Source organism: Cebidichthys violaceus, unplaced genomic scaffold (genome assembly GCF_023349555.1).
Source record: "Cebidichthys violaceus isolate CVI_PGR_0920_01 unplaced genomic scaffold, fCebVio1.0.p SCAF_135, whole genome shotgun sequence".
Classification (NCBI taxonomy): Eukaryota; Metazoa; Chordata; class Actinopteri; order Perciformes; family Stichaeidae; genus Cebidichthys; species Cebidichthys violaceus.
The window spans coordinates 57,381-74,886 of NW_027176302.1; the positions used below are offsets into that span (position 1 = coordinate 57,381).

At 43.8% G+C, this 17,506-nt stretch overlaps 2 protein-coding genes across 5 annotated transcripts in view; both read left to right on the forward strand.

Moving 5' to 3' along the window:
* The window catches only part of ncoa2 (nuclear receptor coactivator 2), a 52,393-nt gene extending 41,830 nt beyond the window's left edge, over window positions 1-10,563 (forward strand). For 2 of the 4 annotated variants that reach the window (XM_068708154.1, XM_068708155.1), the window contains exons 12-22: window positions 646-847; window positions 941-1,147; window positions 1,464-1,667; window positions 2,108-2,237; window positions 2,453-2,627; window positions 2,724-3,020; window positions 3,409-3,486; window positions 3,728-4,196; window positions 5,162-5,339; window positions 5,787-5,991; window positions 7,188-10,563. In XM_068708154.1, coding sequence (XP_068564255.1) covers window positions 646-847; window positions 941-1,147; window positions 1,464-1,667; window positions 2,108-2,237; window positions 2,453-2,627; window positions 2,724-3,020; window positions 3,409-3,486; window positions 3,728-4,196; window positions 5,162-5,339; window positions 5,787-5,991; window positions 7,188-7,199 — 2,157 coding nt within the window. In that variant the 3' untranslated portion in view covers window positions 7,200-10,563. The remainder of the gene's footprint in view (window positions 1-645; window positions 848-940; window positions 1,148-1,463; window positions 1,668-2,107; window positions 2,238-2,452; window positions 2,628-2,723; window positions 3,021-3,408; window positions 3,487-3,727; window positions 4,197-5,161; window positions 5,340-5,786; window positions 5,992-7,187) is intronic. The other 2 variants (XM_068708156.1, XM_068708158.1) reach the window with 1 other exon arrangement.
* A 1,989-nt stretch (window positions 10,564-12,552) lies between these two features.
* Window positions 12,553-16,540, forward strand: prdm14 (PR domain containing 14). The gene is made up of 8 exons (XM_068708150.1): window positions 12,553-13,177; window positions 13,425-13,478; window positions 13,585-13,745; window positions 13,852-14,122; window positions 14,215-14,417; window positions 14,915-15,016; window positions 15,829-16,048; window positions 16,371-16,540. Exons 1-8 carry the CDS (start codon window positions 12,553-12,555, stop codon window positions 16,538-16,540), a joined length of 1,806 nt encoding a protein of 601 aa, XP_068564251.1.
* The last annotated feature ends 966 nt before the right edge of the window (window positions 16,541-17,506 follow it).

Consider the following 17,506-nt stretch of genomic DNA (forward strand, 5'->3'; position numbering starts at 1 on the left):
CCCAGCGCGGCCTTGTCTTTGTTTAAGAGAGTTGTGTGAAAAACTAAACAAAAAAACGGGGCCAGATTGTCCAAAAGCCCAGCTGTGTAAAAATGCAGCCTTGGGCTGTGTTGGGCAGGCTCAATCCAGCTGTTTACAGTAGAGCAGTTCAAGCTTTGGCACCAACCAAACTCCCATGTTGCTCAGTAGAAAGCGGCTTCAGTAGCCTCATCGTGGACCGAAACAATGTTCAGATTAATATGGCATTCTTAAATATGTGCTTAAAAATTGTGAACTTTTAAAAAAAGGGGGGGGTTCTGACACAGTTGTGCTTTTTGAGGACACCAGCCGCTAAGCTGAGGAGTAGTATGTGTCTGATAAGATAAGTCAAAGTGAAGTGTGGCCTAGATTTGATGGAAAGTGGTCCATTTTATCCCGGGGTTACTGCTCTGTTGTAAACAAGGCCAAGTCTGCCGTGCCCATCTGAAAGATAAAAGACTCCTCAAGCAAGTGTTAGTGTTTACACACTAAGTGTGCACTCGGGTGTATGTTTCTTTAGTTTGTGTCTGCAGGTGAAGCAGCAATTGGTTTCTAAATGTGGGCCTGAAGTGGTTCATCTGTTGTTTTCACACGTTCCCCCCCTTTTTCTCTCCGTGTTCCCTCCAGTCGTCAGAGCTGGACGACATCCTGAACGACCTGCAGAATGCTCAGCCGCAGCTCTTCTGTGAGCCGCGGCCCGTTTCGCTGCCCAGTCCCATGGACAAACAGAACATCATCAATGACATCCTGCAGATGTCCGAGACCAATCCTGGCGTGGCGGCGCAGCAGCAGCAACACCGGGGCATCGGGACTGGCATGGGCCCAACGAGTGAGTCTCACACACACACACACACAGAAGATGAAGCAGTTTGTACTATGTTTGTACTATTTTATTATTGACTTTTCCATTCCTTGCCTTCAGACTTTGTGGGAGTCCGACCAGGCCAGCCGGGCAGGGGTCTGCCTGTGAGGAGCGTGTCTCTGGACATGAACGTGTCCCCCCAGCAGCCCTCATTACAGTACCCCATAAGAGCCACCAGCCCATACACTCTGATGCAGCAGCAACAGCAGCAAGGCATGGTGGGAAGTCACGGCATGATGGCCAACCAGGCCGGGATGGTCAGCACAGGTGGGTCTGACAGTCATGCTTTTGTCAACATTCGCTGCTTTTTGAAGTCTGAGGAAAGACCTTTTTACCCTCTACCTCTGCGTCGCTCTCAGCCTGTGACATATCATGTCATGGCACAGTGACTCACTTCCTGTGACAGGAAATATTTATTCACCCACACTGGCAGAGTTTTTGTCACTCCCACATATTAGCAGTCCTCAAACATCCCCCAGTAGACGTCTTTTCACCTTGTGTTGCACCATTGCATCATGGGGACATGATGTCCTGAGGCGCTTCTCATCGTTTCTCGTCTCCGTTGTGGTGTTTGCTCCTCTAGGACTGATGGCTCCTGGTGGTCCACGGCCAGGCATGCAGCAGCAGGAGGGCTGGGCGGGTTCAGCCTCTGCGCCTCCTCTGGGAGCGCCCGGCCCTGGGCAGCAAGGTCCCATGCAAGGCAGGATGGGGCCGAACGGTGCCCCCATGAGGCCCAACAGCCAGCCGGGGCCCCGACCGATGCTGCAGTCCCCGATGATGGCCGGTGGTGAGAGCCCAGTGTGCAAAAACGTTACATAAAGTTTAAAAAGCAGAAACTAGATGACAGTACGACATTATAGAGTAGATTCCACTTTGACCCATGACGATAAAGCCCCCATTTCTTCATCTACTCTGTCTCCCTACGAATACAAGAGGTGCTAAAGCATGTAATGCAGACAACTGCACAGATGAAAAGACCTCAACTCACCCACATTATATTATTGCTGTTGATTGTTAAAGGTTGCCACCCAGTGGCTAACCATAGTAAAGCACTCAAGAGATGAAGTTAGATGTCTAACCTGAGGTTGTGTGCTGGTTATTTTGTGTTTAAGAATATTGACCATCATCTAGGTTGCCAGATGTTTTCCTAATGATAACTAAAGTTGTCGAATTGACCGTCTACTTCCTACTATCCTGCCTTCATCTGTTTTTTTCCCTCCTATTTAGCCCAACCTGATATGGATATTGGTATGGTCAGCCACCATTTCACCCAACAACAGGCTCCACCCAACCAGACGGCCCCCTGGCCAGACAGCATGATGCCCATCGACCAGACGGCTTTTGTTAACCAGGCCAGGTAAGATGCTCGCTTGCAAATTACCATTACATGTTTTTAATAATGTCAAAACATCTCACTGGCCTCACTTCTCAAGAGTTGCATTTCTCTTGTTATTAAACTTCCCTGTATGACTATTTCGTCGTAATGAGATTGGTCAAAGAGTTTTCTTTGGTTTACTGGACAACATCCTGTCATTGAGAAGCTATATTAAGTACCTTCTCCTCTCCGCCCAGGCCGGTGCACTCTGCTCAACAGGATGAATTGCTGTGCAGTACGGGACACGGCTCTGGTGAAGGCAGTGGAGTAGACGAGGGGGCCCTGATGTCCCAGCTGTACACTGCATTAAAAGATTTTGACGGCCTGGAGGAGATTGATCGTGCTCTGGGGATCCCTGGTCTGGTAGAACAGGTGAGATCACGTTCATTTTTTTATTGTTTTTTGTGACTTTTTATTCTTTTATGGGTCTACATTTTTGTCATTTATTTCTGTGGCGGCCTGTTTCAGAATCAAACGATGGAGCCGGACCAGTTCCCTCAGGACCCCGCCATGATAATAGACCAAAAGCCCCCCATGTACACCCAGCAGTTTGCTCCCCCACCATCCCACATGGCCCAAAGGGGCTACCCTGGTGCCCCCATGCAAGATCCAGGCTTCCACCCCATGTCTGGCCAGATAGGTCCACGCCCAGGTTACCCCATGATGAGGATGCAGGCCCGGCCTGGTCTCAGGCCCACTGGGGTCGTCCCCAACCAGCCCAACGCACTACGACTACAGCTCCAGCACCGGCTACAGTCACAGCAGGTACATGTGCATCTAGACTGGAAGTGATCCTGTTCATTGATTTTTGTTTTTTTGTTTTTTTTGTCTTTCTGTTGTAACCACGCTGTTTGATCAGTAGCTGTGTGACACGCAGACAGGAGTTGTGTAATTATCCTTGGGGTTGACATTTTGGCAGCTCTTCTGTGCACACAAGGACTCGTTGGGACATTTAGGTCTACCTGCCATGTGCTGGTCTTTCACTGCAATATCATTTAAATCCACATGTAGGATCCTTGTGGGGTTTATATATAATTTACTAGCTGGAAGTGAGCAGTACGTATTTAAAAAATGGCAGGAATTAAGTATTTTAAAGATATTTCAATTCACTGGTGTTCGTCTTAACCTCTTCTTCTGTCTCTTGTCCCACCAGAACCGTCAGCCAATGATGACTCAGATGAGTAGTGTGTCAAATGTGAACCTACCTCTTAGAGCCAGTGCTCCAAACCAGGTAGGTCACCGCTGAGGTCACCGCTGCCATCACATGCTCTGTCTGCACTGACATGTTGTTATGACTCTAGGTAGTGTTTAGTAGTTTGTTGATGGCTTGAAGTCAATTTAAGGCTTTAATTTCAGTGTTTATTGTGTTGTTGAGGCAGAAGTAGACTTGCTTAATGAAGATCTATGACACTTTTCCTTTTTTTTTTGTGTTTCTCTATTAACACACATCCTCCTCCTCCTCCCACCTCCAGGGGACCATCAATGCTCAGATGTTGGCACAGCGTCAGCGGGAGCTGCTGAGTAATCACCTGCGACAGAGGCAGCAGCAGCAGCAGCAGGCCCAGCAGGTTCAGCAGCAGAGGAGCATGGCCATGAGGGCCCAGGGTCTCAACCTGCCTCCCAACATGGCCGCCGGAGGCATGAGTAACCCCCGGATCCCCCAGGCCAACCCTCAGCAGTTCCCCTACCCGCCCAGCTACGGTACCAGTACAGGCCTGGCCTCGCCACCTCCCCCTACCAGCCCCTTCTCCTCCCCTCTCTCCCCAAGCCTGCCCTCTCTCCCCCCCAACCCTCAGCTCCACATGCATGGCACCTCCTCCTCTTCCTCCACCTCCTCCTCCTCACAGATGATGATGGGAAACACAAACATGATGGGCGGACAGTACGGGGCCGTACTCAGCCCCCAAATGCAGCACAGTGCCTTTCAGTTTCCCAACTCAGGTACTACCCCCACCCCACCCCACCCCACCCCACCCCAGCCTAGCCTACCACACACTTCACCCAACAACCTGTGTGTGTGTGTGTGTGTGTGTGTGTGTGTGTGTGTGTGTGTGTGTGTGTGTGTGTGTGTGTGTGTGTGTGCGTGTGTGCGTGCGTGCGTGCGTGCGTGCGTGCGTGCGCGCGCGCACCATTGTGTCTGTGCGTTGATGTGACTCTGATTGCACAGCATCACATGCTTTTTAGTAGCTGCAATCATCTGATTTGTAATGTTATGCACTGATGAGTGCATCGATCAGCTGCCATTGAATGATCCAAGTCATTCTGCATTCTTTACTCCTCAGTTATTCATTTATTTTACATAAGGATTAGCCGTCAGGAAGTGTGCTCTCATGTACTCTCGTCGTTCTTTGCACTGTCCAAAATGGTGTCCTGGCTGTGCAGTCTTGCTCCACCAGAGGGCACCAAGAGCACAATAATCAAAGTTTAGCAGAGGATGCACACTGAAACCAGCAGGCAGAGCAACAATCAAGCCTGCACCTAGTAATCTGGACATAAACTGATAATCTAGTGTAATACGGATTTGTCTAATGACATATTTGATTTGTCCCTCACACCTTAATCTGATTGTGGCCCGTGGGTTCGTACAGAGCGATAACTTCTACTAGACATTACTTCTCTCTTTCCTATTCCTCCCAAGCCATCTCCTTATTCCCTTTCTTCCTACTTCCTTGCCTGTTCACTGCTTACGTGCATGTAGTAAATATTAGCTGCCTGTCAATAATCCTGAATGCAGACTGGAATGGACAGTCTTCAGTCACTTTAATCATCATGTTTGCTCAGTGGCCCGCGGCATGATTGTGTAAATGATATGGAATGCTAACATTGACTCCACTCAGTACGTTGGTTAGTAGTCGAGTCCCTGCAGGTGCAGTGTGGTTGACCGATCTTGATGCGTCCGCACACAGGTATGAGCCAACAGGCAGACGGAGGCTTCGGAGGTCCGGGCACACCACAGAGCCCCCTGCTTTCCCCCCGCATGGCCCACTCACAGTCCCCGATGATGCAGCAGAGCCAAGGAAACGCTGCTTTCCAGGGCTCCCCTGACATGAACGGCTGGCCACAAGGCAACATAGGAGGCAACAGGTAAGGACAGATAGAACTTCCTCCGAAATGAATCCTTAGTGTCTGATTAGACCGTTAGGTTCCAAGGATATCAATATCTCTGATAAGAATCATCATGTTTCTCCTTTTTTCTTCATTATCACAATCATTTTTGTGCTAGTTGTCTGTTGATGAGTAAAGGGGAAACGGGAACTGCTAATAGCTGATCTGGCATTCTATTAAAAAAAAATATAAATAAAAAATGGGGTTCCTGTTGTAGCCACACCTTATACTTCCAACAACATATTTTCTGCTAATTTCAGAATTGTATACATGCTTCTTGGAAGCTTTGAGTAATGTTAAAGGACTTCTCAGGATCAGATAGAAATCCATCCAAACTTGTACTTTCCTTCGCGCTCCTGAAGGAACTTTTCTGCTCCCATTGTTAAATGTTTGAGCTTCTTTGCTCTTCCCCTCCCCTCTCCCCAGTATGTTCTCACAGCAGCAGGCGTCGCCGCAGTTCACCCAGCAGAGTAACAGCAACATGTACAACGGAAACGGCCTGAACCTCAACAATGTCTCTATGGCCGGCAACATGGCAACCAGCAGCATGGGCCAGATGGCCGGACAGATGAGTGTCACATCCATGGCCTCGGGGCCCTCACCCGGCTTGCCCTCCATGGGGCAAGAACAGGTAAACACCGGGGGCCAAAATGAAAGACGCTTTTAGATCTAGGAGGAGCAAAAACTACAGCAGGGCATCCTTTAGCATGGCCAGACCAAATTAGAGGAATTGTAGGAATTATAAGACACACTTGTGGAGTTTAAGCCTTAATGGTCAACAACATGGACCCCTTACAGTTGTACACAGTAATCGGGGGACCAAGAAGAACTAAAAGGTTCCGTCTTTCTTTCTCCACACTCCCGGCTTCCTATGTGTTTGTCTCATCGTAAGGCCCTAAGTGTTTGGGTACACTTATTGAACAGCCGTGCTAGTGAATAATTTACTCAGTAGTTTACGTAACTCCTCTAGCTGGAGTTCTGATACTTCACTTGAACTTAGAGGACAATGATGTAATTAGCAGCGGGCACTTTAGAGCCAGACCATTTAGCCTATATAGACTATATAGAATGTGGAGTTACTGTATGATGTTCAAAGGCTGGCCTGTCTGGACTTCGGACTAATCAGCTGGTTTGCTTAACATGGAAAATGTGACTCCTTATGGCACAGAGCTGTCAAACCTACACACACACACACACACACACACACACACACACACACACACACACACACACACACACACACACACACACACAATCAAGTCAGACTTTGATTTGAAAGACAACTGACCTCAGTCACTCAATGAAAATCGGGTAGAAGTGCAAAGATGTTGACTTTGTCGGCACTCTATTTCTGTTGAGTATTTAATGTCAACCAAGTTAATCCTTCTTCCTTTGTCTCCCTGGTATTGTTAGCTTTGTACGTGAAATGCACTGTTGTTGTCCGTAATGCTTTTAAGCCCAATAAAGGGCCATGAATATTTAACCAAGGTGCTGCTGTTTGATTGTCTGCACTTCGGACTGTTGTAAGATACCAGTATATCTGTCACTTGATTTATCCTCCTTCAAGGATTATAGAAATATATTGGCACTTAGATTATTTCAATTATTTACCGTTTGGCCATTAGTGCGGGCTTTTGTGATTTACTGACTTGTTTTAGGCTTGATGGTGTGTTCCGAGATGGATTTCAATTTGTTTATAGTCTTTTGCACATGTGGCTGATTTACTGCAGACAAGTTCAAGTTCTGCGAGTCCGAGTCTTTTGTTGAGTTGTGTATTCACGAAGTGCTTTACAAGTTGTGATCTAATATGTGTTGTTTTCTCCGCAGAAATACTGTTGACCCTCATGGAGTTGTGAACCTGAACCTCACTGATCAGCTGGAGCAAGGAGCGCGTCGGCCCTTTAAAAATTGTACAAACATGTAACCAACCGACTGCCCCTTGAACCAGCCGGGGCGGTGCCCTGACCTCATCTCCCCCAGCCCACGTTTGTCGTCTGTCCCAGCCGGGCCTCTTCGGCCGCCCCGGAGGAGCCCGGCCCCCCAGCAGACACAGGAGAGGGAAGAGGGGCTAGGGGGGGGGAAGGATGGCGGATCTCTGTCCAACACGCCTAACCCTCCTGGAGGAGAGCCTTTGTGATGAGCCAGTCTGTCTGCCTGTCCAGCTGCATTCACCGTAGTGTGACTTACTGTAGGCCTCCCAATTGGGGGACACCGACCTAAGGGGGCAGCAGTGGTTGGGAGATCCCTTGTTCTGATGAATGTATTCCTCTCAGTGGACAGCGGCCATTTACAATCTCATCTCAAAAAATGAACGTACACTGATTTTTCTTTTCTTTGTCCTCTCTTTCTCACACATTTGTGACATTTCCACATAGTTCCGAAATGGCAGCAAAGACTCCAAGTTATGTTCAAATTCATGGATGGAGCTCAAAAACTTAGCCGGTTTTGCCTTTTTGCTGTTCTTTATTTTATTATTATTTTAGTTTTTGTTGTTTTGTTTTCTTGTCGTGAGAATTAAGATGTAGAATGAAGATGTGGTTGAAAAAAAAAAAAAAAATGATCCTGAAAACACTGCAGAAGAATGGTTTGAGTGGAATGGCGATTTGTATGATTAGACTAATTTAGTCAAGAGGTTTATATAGTGTATTAAATTAAGTTTTATTTTTCTGTATAGATTCATTTTAATTATTGTAGATGATTCTTTATCCTAGTAGCAACAAGAAAAAAGATTTTAAAAGTGTGAAAGAGGCACTTTTTTATCATTTTAACAGTAATGGTTGTATTCTTTCTGAGAAGACTCTTCTATTAACATGAATAATGGATTATACTTTGGTCCTTTAGTTTCAGAAGAAGAGCTCAAAAATCATATATGGTTTAAAAATGAATTTCAGAGATTGTACATACCAATAAGTAAAACATTGTCTTTCCTATTTATTTTATTCCTTAGGGTTTGGTTCCCCCGTCTGGTCACAACTGCCTCATGAAGCAGAGAAGGGTTTTTGTTTATTTTTTTGGGAAGTGGATTGGGAGCCTTTACAATCTGATGTTCTGGTACGATGCAGACGGGTGACGGGGGGGGGGGGGGGGTTGTAAGGGGGTGTGCTGTGTATACAGTGTACAGATTATCGCTTGCTTCTCTGCCTTTAGCATAGAACACCACAGAAAAAACAAGAAGAAAAAAAACATACAAATTCAACACAGCCATACAATAACTAAAAAAAAAAAAAAATAACAGAAGTGTGCTTTCTATGTTGTCTGGAGTGAAAAGTGCTTCATACAAGCTGCTAGGTGCAAACTGTTCTGGTGTGATGTAAACAAGCAATAACGATTACTTGAGAATCTCTTGGGGTTTTTTTTTTTGTCTTTTTGTTTTTGTAATTTTTGTACAGTTTCCTGAAATAAAAAAAGGACACATTTTTGCTCCACGTTTGGATGCAGTATTAAACACAGTTTTTTATTGCAGTTTGTACCAAGAAAGTCTACATCCGCAGCAGCGTTCCTAATAGATTATGCAGCATTGGCTGAGGCCTGGAGAGGGAGGTAGTTTGTGATCCCCTTGTCGACACACACGCCCTCTCTGCCTCCAGCCGCTCCTCTATAGGTCAGAGTTAAGACTGCTCGGTTCATGAGACCTGCTCTGACGGACGTTTAGCCATATTTTATGACCTCAGGCACTTACTTCAACTCTAAAGTGTTCAGTAATGACATGCTATTCTTGTGCCCCAGTCGGGGTTTGGTTTGAACCTTCACAAGATTTAAAGCAAGTCATCTTCTCTAACCTCAAAAGTACATTTTCCTCAACAACAACAACAACAACAACAAAAAAAGCAAACATTTTTATAACTATTTTAAACCCAGGACAGACTTGGAGCAAGCCAAATAATCCTCACCTTTCAATTGGATTTCTGAATTCTACCAGCTTTTCTTTTCGTAGGGAGACGACCTGTTGGTTAGCGTGCTTCGAGGCCCACGGAAAACAAGAAATTTAATGATGATGTCACTTAACAGGGTCCTAATGTTGATGTTGCAGCGTAAAACGGGAAGAGAATCATTCTGAATGTATTGTCATTGAAGGCCTAAGGATGTGACTGATGGTGTTTTATCTCAACATGTTGACAATGTGGTGTTGTACCATGCTCTTCTCAGCATTTAGATAGGAAGTTGCCAGTTGTTGCTTCTTTTTTCTTTTCTTTTTGCTTCTTGTTGTAAATGAAATTTGAAGCTGTAGCAAGTCAATTTTGGGACAAAAGTCTGCATTCATGTTGTGGTTGTCATCATTGCAGATGTCCTGCGGTTGTCTTGCTGTGGGCCTACAGGAGATCACTCTTTCTTTTTCTTCTTTTTGTTTTTGATAAATGCTGTTTTGATTGTATCATACAGTTGTGGAGAACAAGCCTTTTTGAGCCATTTTAAAGAATGATTCACAGCCCTCTGCAAATTTCCAAAGATTGTCAAGATTTTGAGAAGATTTAAAGCCATGTGGTAGCAATGCATTTTTTAGCATTTATAATGAGGACGGGAGCAAATAAATGATTTTGCCCCTTACAAATATCCAGGCTTTTGACCCACTAAATGAAAACATTTTTTTTTTCTCTCTCTCTTTTAACTTATGGTTTTGAAGAACTTTAAATGCCCTTTTGTATTGTCTGCCAATTTCTTAGAGCTAAGATGCAACCTTGAAATGCTATAAACCCTAGCATAATGCCTTAGATTTCGTCCGTTCTCGTTCTTGTACATTACACCGCTGTCTGTATAAATTTGTATAATGACTTGTGTACAATATTGAATGGGTGCATCATCGCTCAGCTCTCGGCAGTTGCTGGAGACTCGGTCACAGTTGAACTGTCCCTCATCATTGCTCTCTGTTCTGTGTTGGGTTGAAGACTCATTTCCCCTCCCCTCACTGTTTGTATGGAAAAGATGATGCATAGGGATATTGAAGCAATATGTAATATACTATATGGACTTTCTGAGGAAAGCTTACTGTTGTGTTCCCCCCCCTCCCAGATATTTTTTTTCTGCATTGTTCACAGGAAACACACTGTATACCTGCATCCACCTTTGTACCCCTAGTGTGTGTGAGCGTTTTATGCAAAATTAGATATACAAGAGAAGTTAAAAACCACAGTTATGCAAGTTGTGAACTAATATGGCTTCGCTGATGCTATTTGCCTTGTAAATAAAGAATTCTGTTATTGCAGTATTTAACCGAGTGACTCTTATTTCATGTGATTAAAAGAAAACGAAAAAAAAGATCTAAGGCCTCCATTCATTGTATTTTCCAAAATCAAAAGAAATTAAGTAAAATACACTAAATATTAAAATAAATACAATTAAACTAATATATACATATATGTAGGCAATGCATTAGATATAACCTCAATACGTATTATCAAATTAGTGATATAAATACATGAATAAGTTAATTTCCTAGATGTTAGGAACAACCATATAAACCAATGACACACCAGCATGTTGCCTATAATCTGAGCTTTAGCTTGCAAAACTCGTCCCTAAGTGATCCTTTCATACAAATACAAAATTCAGCAAGAAAATAAAATTAAAATGAGTCATAATGATACAATAGAATTACCATTAAACTCAATGACAAGCACGAGATCATGCGGTCTAAACTTAATCAAAGTATTGATAGAGATTGGTCACAGCTTTACTCGTTTTGTTAATGACGTTTTGAGCCAATAAACCATTCTCTCTCTCTCTTCCTAATTCACCACATCCAAGTCATAACAACACGCATCTAGACTCCACAGGGGCTCCCTCAGATACAATCGGATCGTGTGTGTGTGTGTGTGTGTGTGTGTGTGTGTGTGTGTGTGTGTGTGTGTGTGTGTGTGTGTGTGTGTGTGTGTGTGTTGGGGTGGGGGTCCTCATATGGAAATGTTTGGGGAACCTCTCGATCGGCCTCATTGTAGCAGAGAAAGCGGACTGGTGCGCTGAAGTTAGCGCGGTGGGTTGTCCCTGAGAAAACGTATTCCTGTGGGACATTGAGATGCATGAGGTTGAGCTGATTCCTGGCCAATAGGAAGAAGGTGCAGGGAAGCATCTTCAGCAGACCTGACTGTGTTCAGTATAGGTGCCCTCAGATGACCACCGACCACCAGGAGGTCCCTGCAGCACATTTACGCACGCTGAAGCTTAGACCTGCTGCGCTTATACCTGCACAATTTGGAGATTTCCTGTTTGACTTTATACACCTATAATACTGGACATGACAAAGACAACTTCACTGTGAATCTGTAATTTATTTAACAAGGTAAGCTTCTTCTTTTCTTTTCCAATTTACGTTAAATTGCTGCACCTTTATATAGGGAATTACGGTATGTGGTACTGACTGAGTTATTTGTGACTCATTATTTTATGCGATAGGTATATTCTTTAAAAATACTACAGGATTAAGATAATCAAATTTGTGTTTTCATTGTGTTTAATTTATTTTCTGTTTAATTCAACATTTTGGTTTTATTTTTCTTGTTTCTTTTAGCAAATATTGCTCCAACATTTCCCCCACTGACATCTCTTTTTTCCCGCACTGACAGGTCTATAAAATGCTTCATTAATGTTGACCTTTGCTCTGGCTGACTGTTCTTTAATTAGTGTCATGACCCTGATTTGTTTCTCTATTTACTGGCTGATTGGTAAACGGTTCCTAAAAATGAAAACACCGTATTTTCGCCGGTCGTTTAACGCCGCTGATGAACATCTGACGTGTTCATCAGCTCTGGTGCGTGTCCCCACAGCTGGAAATAGTGCAAAATCGGCTGTCCAATTTCACCGTGGACTGCTTTTTAATTATTATGCAATAGATTTGTTAAAAAATGTTTTGTCTGTAGGTGTCCATATTTCTTTCTTCGGGTTTAATTCTAAAACTGAAATTCTGGATGTGTTATAGAAGTTGTAGATTCAATAAAATGGTGTTATATGAATACCACGTTAAGATCAGTATGTTAGCTATCATTTGTTGGATAAGTAAATTAAAGGCTTACTCAAATAAAACAAAAAATCAATTCAGGTGGTCAACCTCTCCTGATGTCATGTTTCCTCTTTTAGATTTCTTGCATTAAACTTTTATAACTCTCCCTCGCTTCCTCTCCCACCCCCTCTTCTGTCTTCTCTCACCCGCTGAAGGATTCACATCTCCAGTTGAACCATCGCCTCCCCCCTCGGTGCTGTCATGTCGGTGTCCCTGTCCAGCATCCCCGTAGTGCTGAAGGACAAGAACTGCTTCCAAGCCGCCATGCTGAAGGGCAGTCCCGCTCGAGGCTTCTACCCGGCGCCTCTCCCCGGCCCCCACCACCACCACCACCACTACATGGACTTCTTCCCGCGGACTCACAGCCTCCTCCACCCGCTCAAGTCCCTCGGTCGTCTGGTGTCGGACGCACAGGCGAACCTGCCGCTCAACCTGCGCGGCGGAGCGCCACCGTTCCACCACCACGCCTCGGTCCTGCACGAGCACATGTTGAGCGCCTCCGGCAGCCCTTACCTGAGCCAGATGTTGCCCGGACACCCGCTGTACTCCAAACCGGAGGAGCTGGCCGCTGTGGTGACCGAGCACGCCGCCGGTCCGCTGTCCTCGGACTTCAGCAGCCCGTCCAGCGAGAGGTCGTCCTGCGCCTCTTCTTCCGCCGCCTCGCCGCCTAAAAACGGCTTGTTTCGCCTCCAGTCGCCAGAAAAAGCGCGCGCGTCTTACAACTTTAGTGAGGAGGACTTGTTCATGGTGCTCTACGGTTACTCCGGCAGCCAGGAGCGCACCGTGGGTCACGCCATATCAGGACTGGCACTGCCCGAAAAGTCAGGTGAGACTTTTTGGATGTTCATTTAGTTTCACATGAGACGATAAAACGGGATACTTTGGCCTTGGTTTGGCTATAAAACATATGGACATCTGTCTGCAGACTATGAGGTCTAATATTGCAAATCATTATGAACAAATAATAATATGCAGTTAGTTATCAACTTATCTTGTTCCTCCACAAATTGGATTAATTAACCCATTCATTTTGTATCACCCATTCGCTCATTTGTGTTTGTTTTCTCTCTCAGTTTCTGACTCTCACATTCTTCCACTGGACAAAGAAACACTTGACCTTCCAGACGGTAAGACTCACCAACTGTCGTTTCATAAATCAACTGTAATTCTGTGTATCTGAATTGAGATAAGGCGCGGCTGAGATTTTACTCTGTTTCGGACGCTGTGTTGCAGGGTTAACCGTCGTCCAGGCAGCGTGGGGACACGTGTCACACGTTGGAGTCTTCACAGACAAAAGCAGCATCCCTCAAGGGACGCGCTTCGGACCTTTCCAAGGGAAACTGGTCAACACCAGCGAGATTAAAACATACGACGACAACACTCTGATGTGGGAGGTAATGCGTTACAATTGTTTCCAAAAGTCTGGTTCCAAGTCTGGTCTAGCCATTCATAATCAGATCGTTTTAACTCCTATCTAATGTAAAATACTCTCTCCTTCAGGTGTTTGAAAACGGCCGGCTGAGTCACTTTGTTGATGGCAGGGGAGGCTCAGGAAACTGGATGTCTTCGGTGAAGTGTGCTCGTTTCCCAGAGGAGCAGAACCTGATTGCTGTGCAGGTCCAGGGTCAGATCTTCTATGAGGCCTGCAAAGAGATCCGGCCGGGTCAGGAGCTGCTGGTGTGGTACGGAGACTGCTACATGCAGTTCCTCGGCATCCCTCTCACTCTGAAGGACCCCAGAGAGGACAACGGCGCGGCCCCTGCAGCAGAAGGTCAGAATCCTAACCTTCTGTTGGTTTGACTCTCTGATCCACTCCTCTATAGTTTCACCACTAAACATATTGTTTCTATATTGTTTCCTCAGATACCGGTGAGGGTTTCAAGTGTGACAGGTGCGGCAAGGTGTTTGCGTACAAGTACTACAGAGATAAACATCTGAAGTACACGCGCTGCGTGGACCAGGGCGACAGGAAGTTCCCCTGTCACCTCTGCACCAGATCTTTCGAGAAGAGGGACAGATTAAGGATCCACATCTTACATGTTCACGAAAAACACAGGCCTCATAAGGTACTGAAACACGGAGTGTGCGTGTGTGTGTGTGTGTGTGTGTGTGTGTGTGTGTGTGTGTGTGTGTGTGTGTGTGTGTGTGTGTGTGTGTTGCATTTAGTGCAGGGTATTCCATCCCCGTATGGTAGACCATTACGTCATTGCGTCGCGCAGTAAAGCCGACAGGTGCGCGCAAAAGTGTATGTGGTGCTGAAAGAACAGCTCCCCACAGCGCCACTTAGAAACGGATGCGTCGGGGTTTTATTGGGCCTCTTAAAAAGGCAAATTATTTTAAGACCTTTAGTTGGTGCTAACCTTTTAGCCTAAAGAATCAAAACTATATATCAATAAAATAAGTTATTAAAAAATCAATTGAAACCCCCCAATTGTTATGCAAAACACTGTTTTTTAAAGAGTCAACTTACCTTCTAAATATAAAGATATGACTAATTTGAATGCCTAAATATCCTGAACCCATACTGATGTTTAATGTTGTGTCTGTTATGTCTGATCCGCAGTGCTCAGTGTGCGGAAAGAGTTTCTCTCAGTCGTCCAGTCTCAACAAACACATGCGCGTGCACTCTGGAGAACGGCCGTACAAGTGTGTTTACTGCAATAAGGTAAGAGGCCCTTTTGTTCTCATTTAATCATAGATTTTTCTGAAACGTCGTAATATATAATATAATTTGATTTTCATTTTGACACATTGTAAAAAAATAGATTTTAAAAAGTTACATTGTTGATGCTGAATAGAAGAGTCATACATCTTCAACTAATGGAAGTATTCCTTAAAATCTTCCATGATAGTAATGTTTTTAATCCCCCCCTTGGTTCTATAAGTGCACGACCTGCGGGCCTTCACTCCTCTTCTTCTACGCATCTTTTAAAACCTACAGCCCGCAGTTTGGATCCATTTAGCGCTTCCTCGTTTCACGGTGCATTTGGCGCGAGCCCCTCATTATTGTTGCTCTCGACGGGCACGCTCCACGGAGACACTTACATGCTAATTATCGCCAGATGTACACCCACCCTTTTGTCTGCTGAGATTATACTTTTAATTTACGGCCCTGGAATGAACAGAAGTTTTTTTCTGTCCTTTCTTCTCGATATCCTCCCCTTTTTGATGCACTCAGAGAAGGTTTTGTTTAACCTAATCCCTCTCTCCTTATCTGGACAATTTAAGGAATATGCCACGAGACTAGAGGGTAACAGCTTTTATAAGAGCTAGGATAAAACGTCTGATTCATTTATTTTATTATCAATAATGATACATAAATTAATTCAACAATACAATACAATTGCCAGAGATGACACTTAAAACAAATGAGCTCAATGAACTTAAATAGCCTTAATTGAAATATAAACACAGGTGGTGCGACTATGGATAAAATACCAGGGCTCGTCTGTAATATTTCGCTTTCCTCTCGTGCAGGCCTTCACTGCTTCCAGCATTCTGCGAACACACATCCGCCAGCACTCCGGAGAGCGGCCCTTCAAGTGCAAGTACTGCGGGAAGGCCTTCGCTTCTCACGCCGCCCATGACAGCCACGTGAGGCGGACCCACGCCAAGGACAAACCCCTTCCCTGCGACCTGTGCGGAGCAACTTTCCAAGACGAGCAGGAATTTAAATATCACATGAAAAATCATAAAAGTAAGGAATTGTTTTTGCCATCACAGTAAATATAAATATTAGGCATCTATTTTTTACATTTTATTATCTGGATATAATTCAAAGTTGGTTCATTTGAAACGCATTCAAAATAACACATCATATTTAAACAGAATATAGAATAATTGTTAGAATAATAACAAAATAGAATATTAAGAGTTATCTTCGCCTATGTTTTACAAGTATATTTTTGTCTTTATTATCAAATACGGATGAAAACAAATTAGGCTGCAAAAGGGACATTTTGAATAGCATCCTTCCTTGAAACGTGGTTGTTTTATTGAGCTATTTTCTCACTCTGCAGACAGGCAAATCTTGGACAGCACAATCCTTCCTCCTTCTCCAGGAAGTGGATTACAGAAGGGCTCCGTGTACACAGCCAAGGACAATCCAAACGTACAGAAGAACGCCGGACAAAGCTTTCCTTACACGGGGTTAACAGTTTTAAATCCAGAATATCGGCCCTGGAACTGAGCCACACTGCACTGAGTAAATCCTGACAAAAAAACAAACATCCTAATTGTGTGTACTATCATAGAGGATTTTTGATGATACAAGTATCACAAAAGACTGCATCTATACAGGAACATTGTGGTAATGCCATGAAAGTAGGATCTTGTCGTTTTTCTTTATGTAAATGCTGCTTAAGAAAGAAAAATGTTCTAAAGGAGGCCTATTTAAATAGGCTCATCATAATTTAAATTATAGACAGAAATGTGTCTAAATCTATTTATAATATGTTAAAATATGTTGTCTGTTGTTTTGTGTTTTAAAGCTTTCATTCTGTAATTGTTTGTGGACACATTGTGATTCTGTAATTAATAATAATTATTATTATATCATTATAATAGTTATTATTATTATTATTAATGTTATTATATTATTATTATTATTATTATGTTGGGTTTTCTTGCATCGTCAAAGCTTGAAAAGCAAAGCTATTTTTATCATTGTAGATTTGAGCCTACTTGTGTACAAAATAAATGTTATTCACTCTCTTAATTTATAAAGTATGAAACAGTTTTTTCACTGTAATGTAAGGCTGCAGGAGCAATCAAAAGTGTCTTTGTTTGTTCCCTATGAGCGTCCGCTTTTTCATGATCAACAAATAAAAATAAGCGCATGGAAACGAGAGTGTTGGTTTTGGTTAATGTCTGAAGAACAAATCAATTTGTTTAATACAAAATAAGATTTTTGATAAATGTGGCAGACAATACGTTTCTTAAATGAAAGAGGAAACAGGAGATTTCTTTCCCTCCAACAGTTTAATAAAATCAATTACAGGTTATTTCAGTTATGATTTTTTTTTTCTTAATTTTGTTGCTTCATCTCTCCAAAAGTGCTGTCCATCCGTCCTCTTAAATAATTCAGATAAAGTTCCATGGATGGTGTCTTGGTTAACATTTTACAGATGATTGCATCTGCATGTGTGTGTGTGTG

Excerpts from the sequence above, each read along its gene's own strand:
- prdm14 (XM_068708150.1), top strand. The coding sequence starts at position 12,553 with ATGTCGGTGTCCCTGTCCAGCATCCCCGTAGTGCTGAAGGACAAGAAC. Across the intron at positions 13,746-13,851 it reads ACAACACTCTGATGTGGGAG|GTGTTTGAAAACGGCCGGCT; the intron begins GTAATGCGTTAC and ends TCTCTCCTTCAG. Across the intron at positions 14,418-14,914 it reads AAAAACACAGGCCTCATAAG|TGCTCAGTGTGCGGAAAGAG; the intron begins GTACTGAAACAC and ends TCTGATCCGCAG.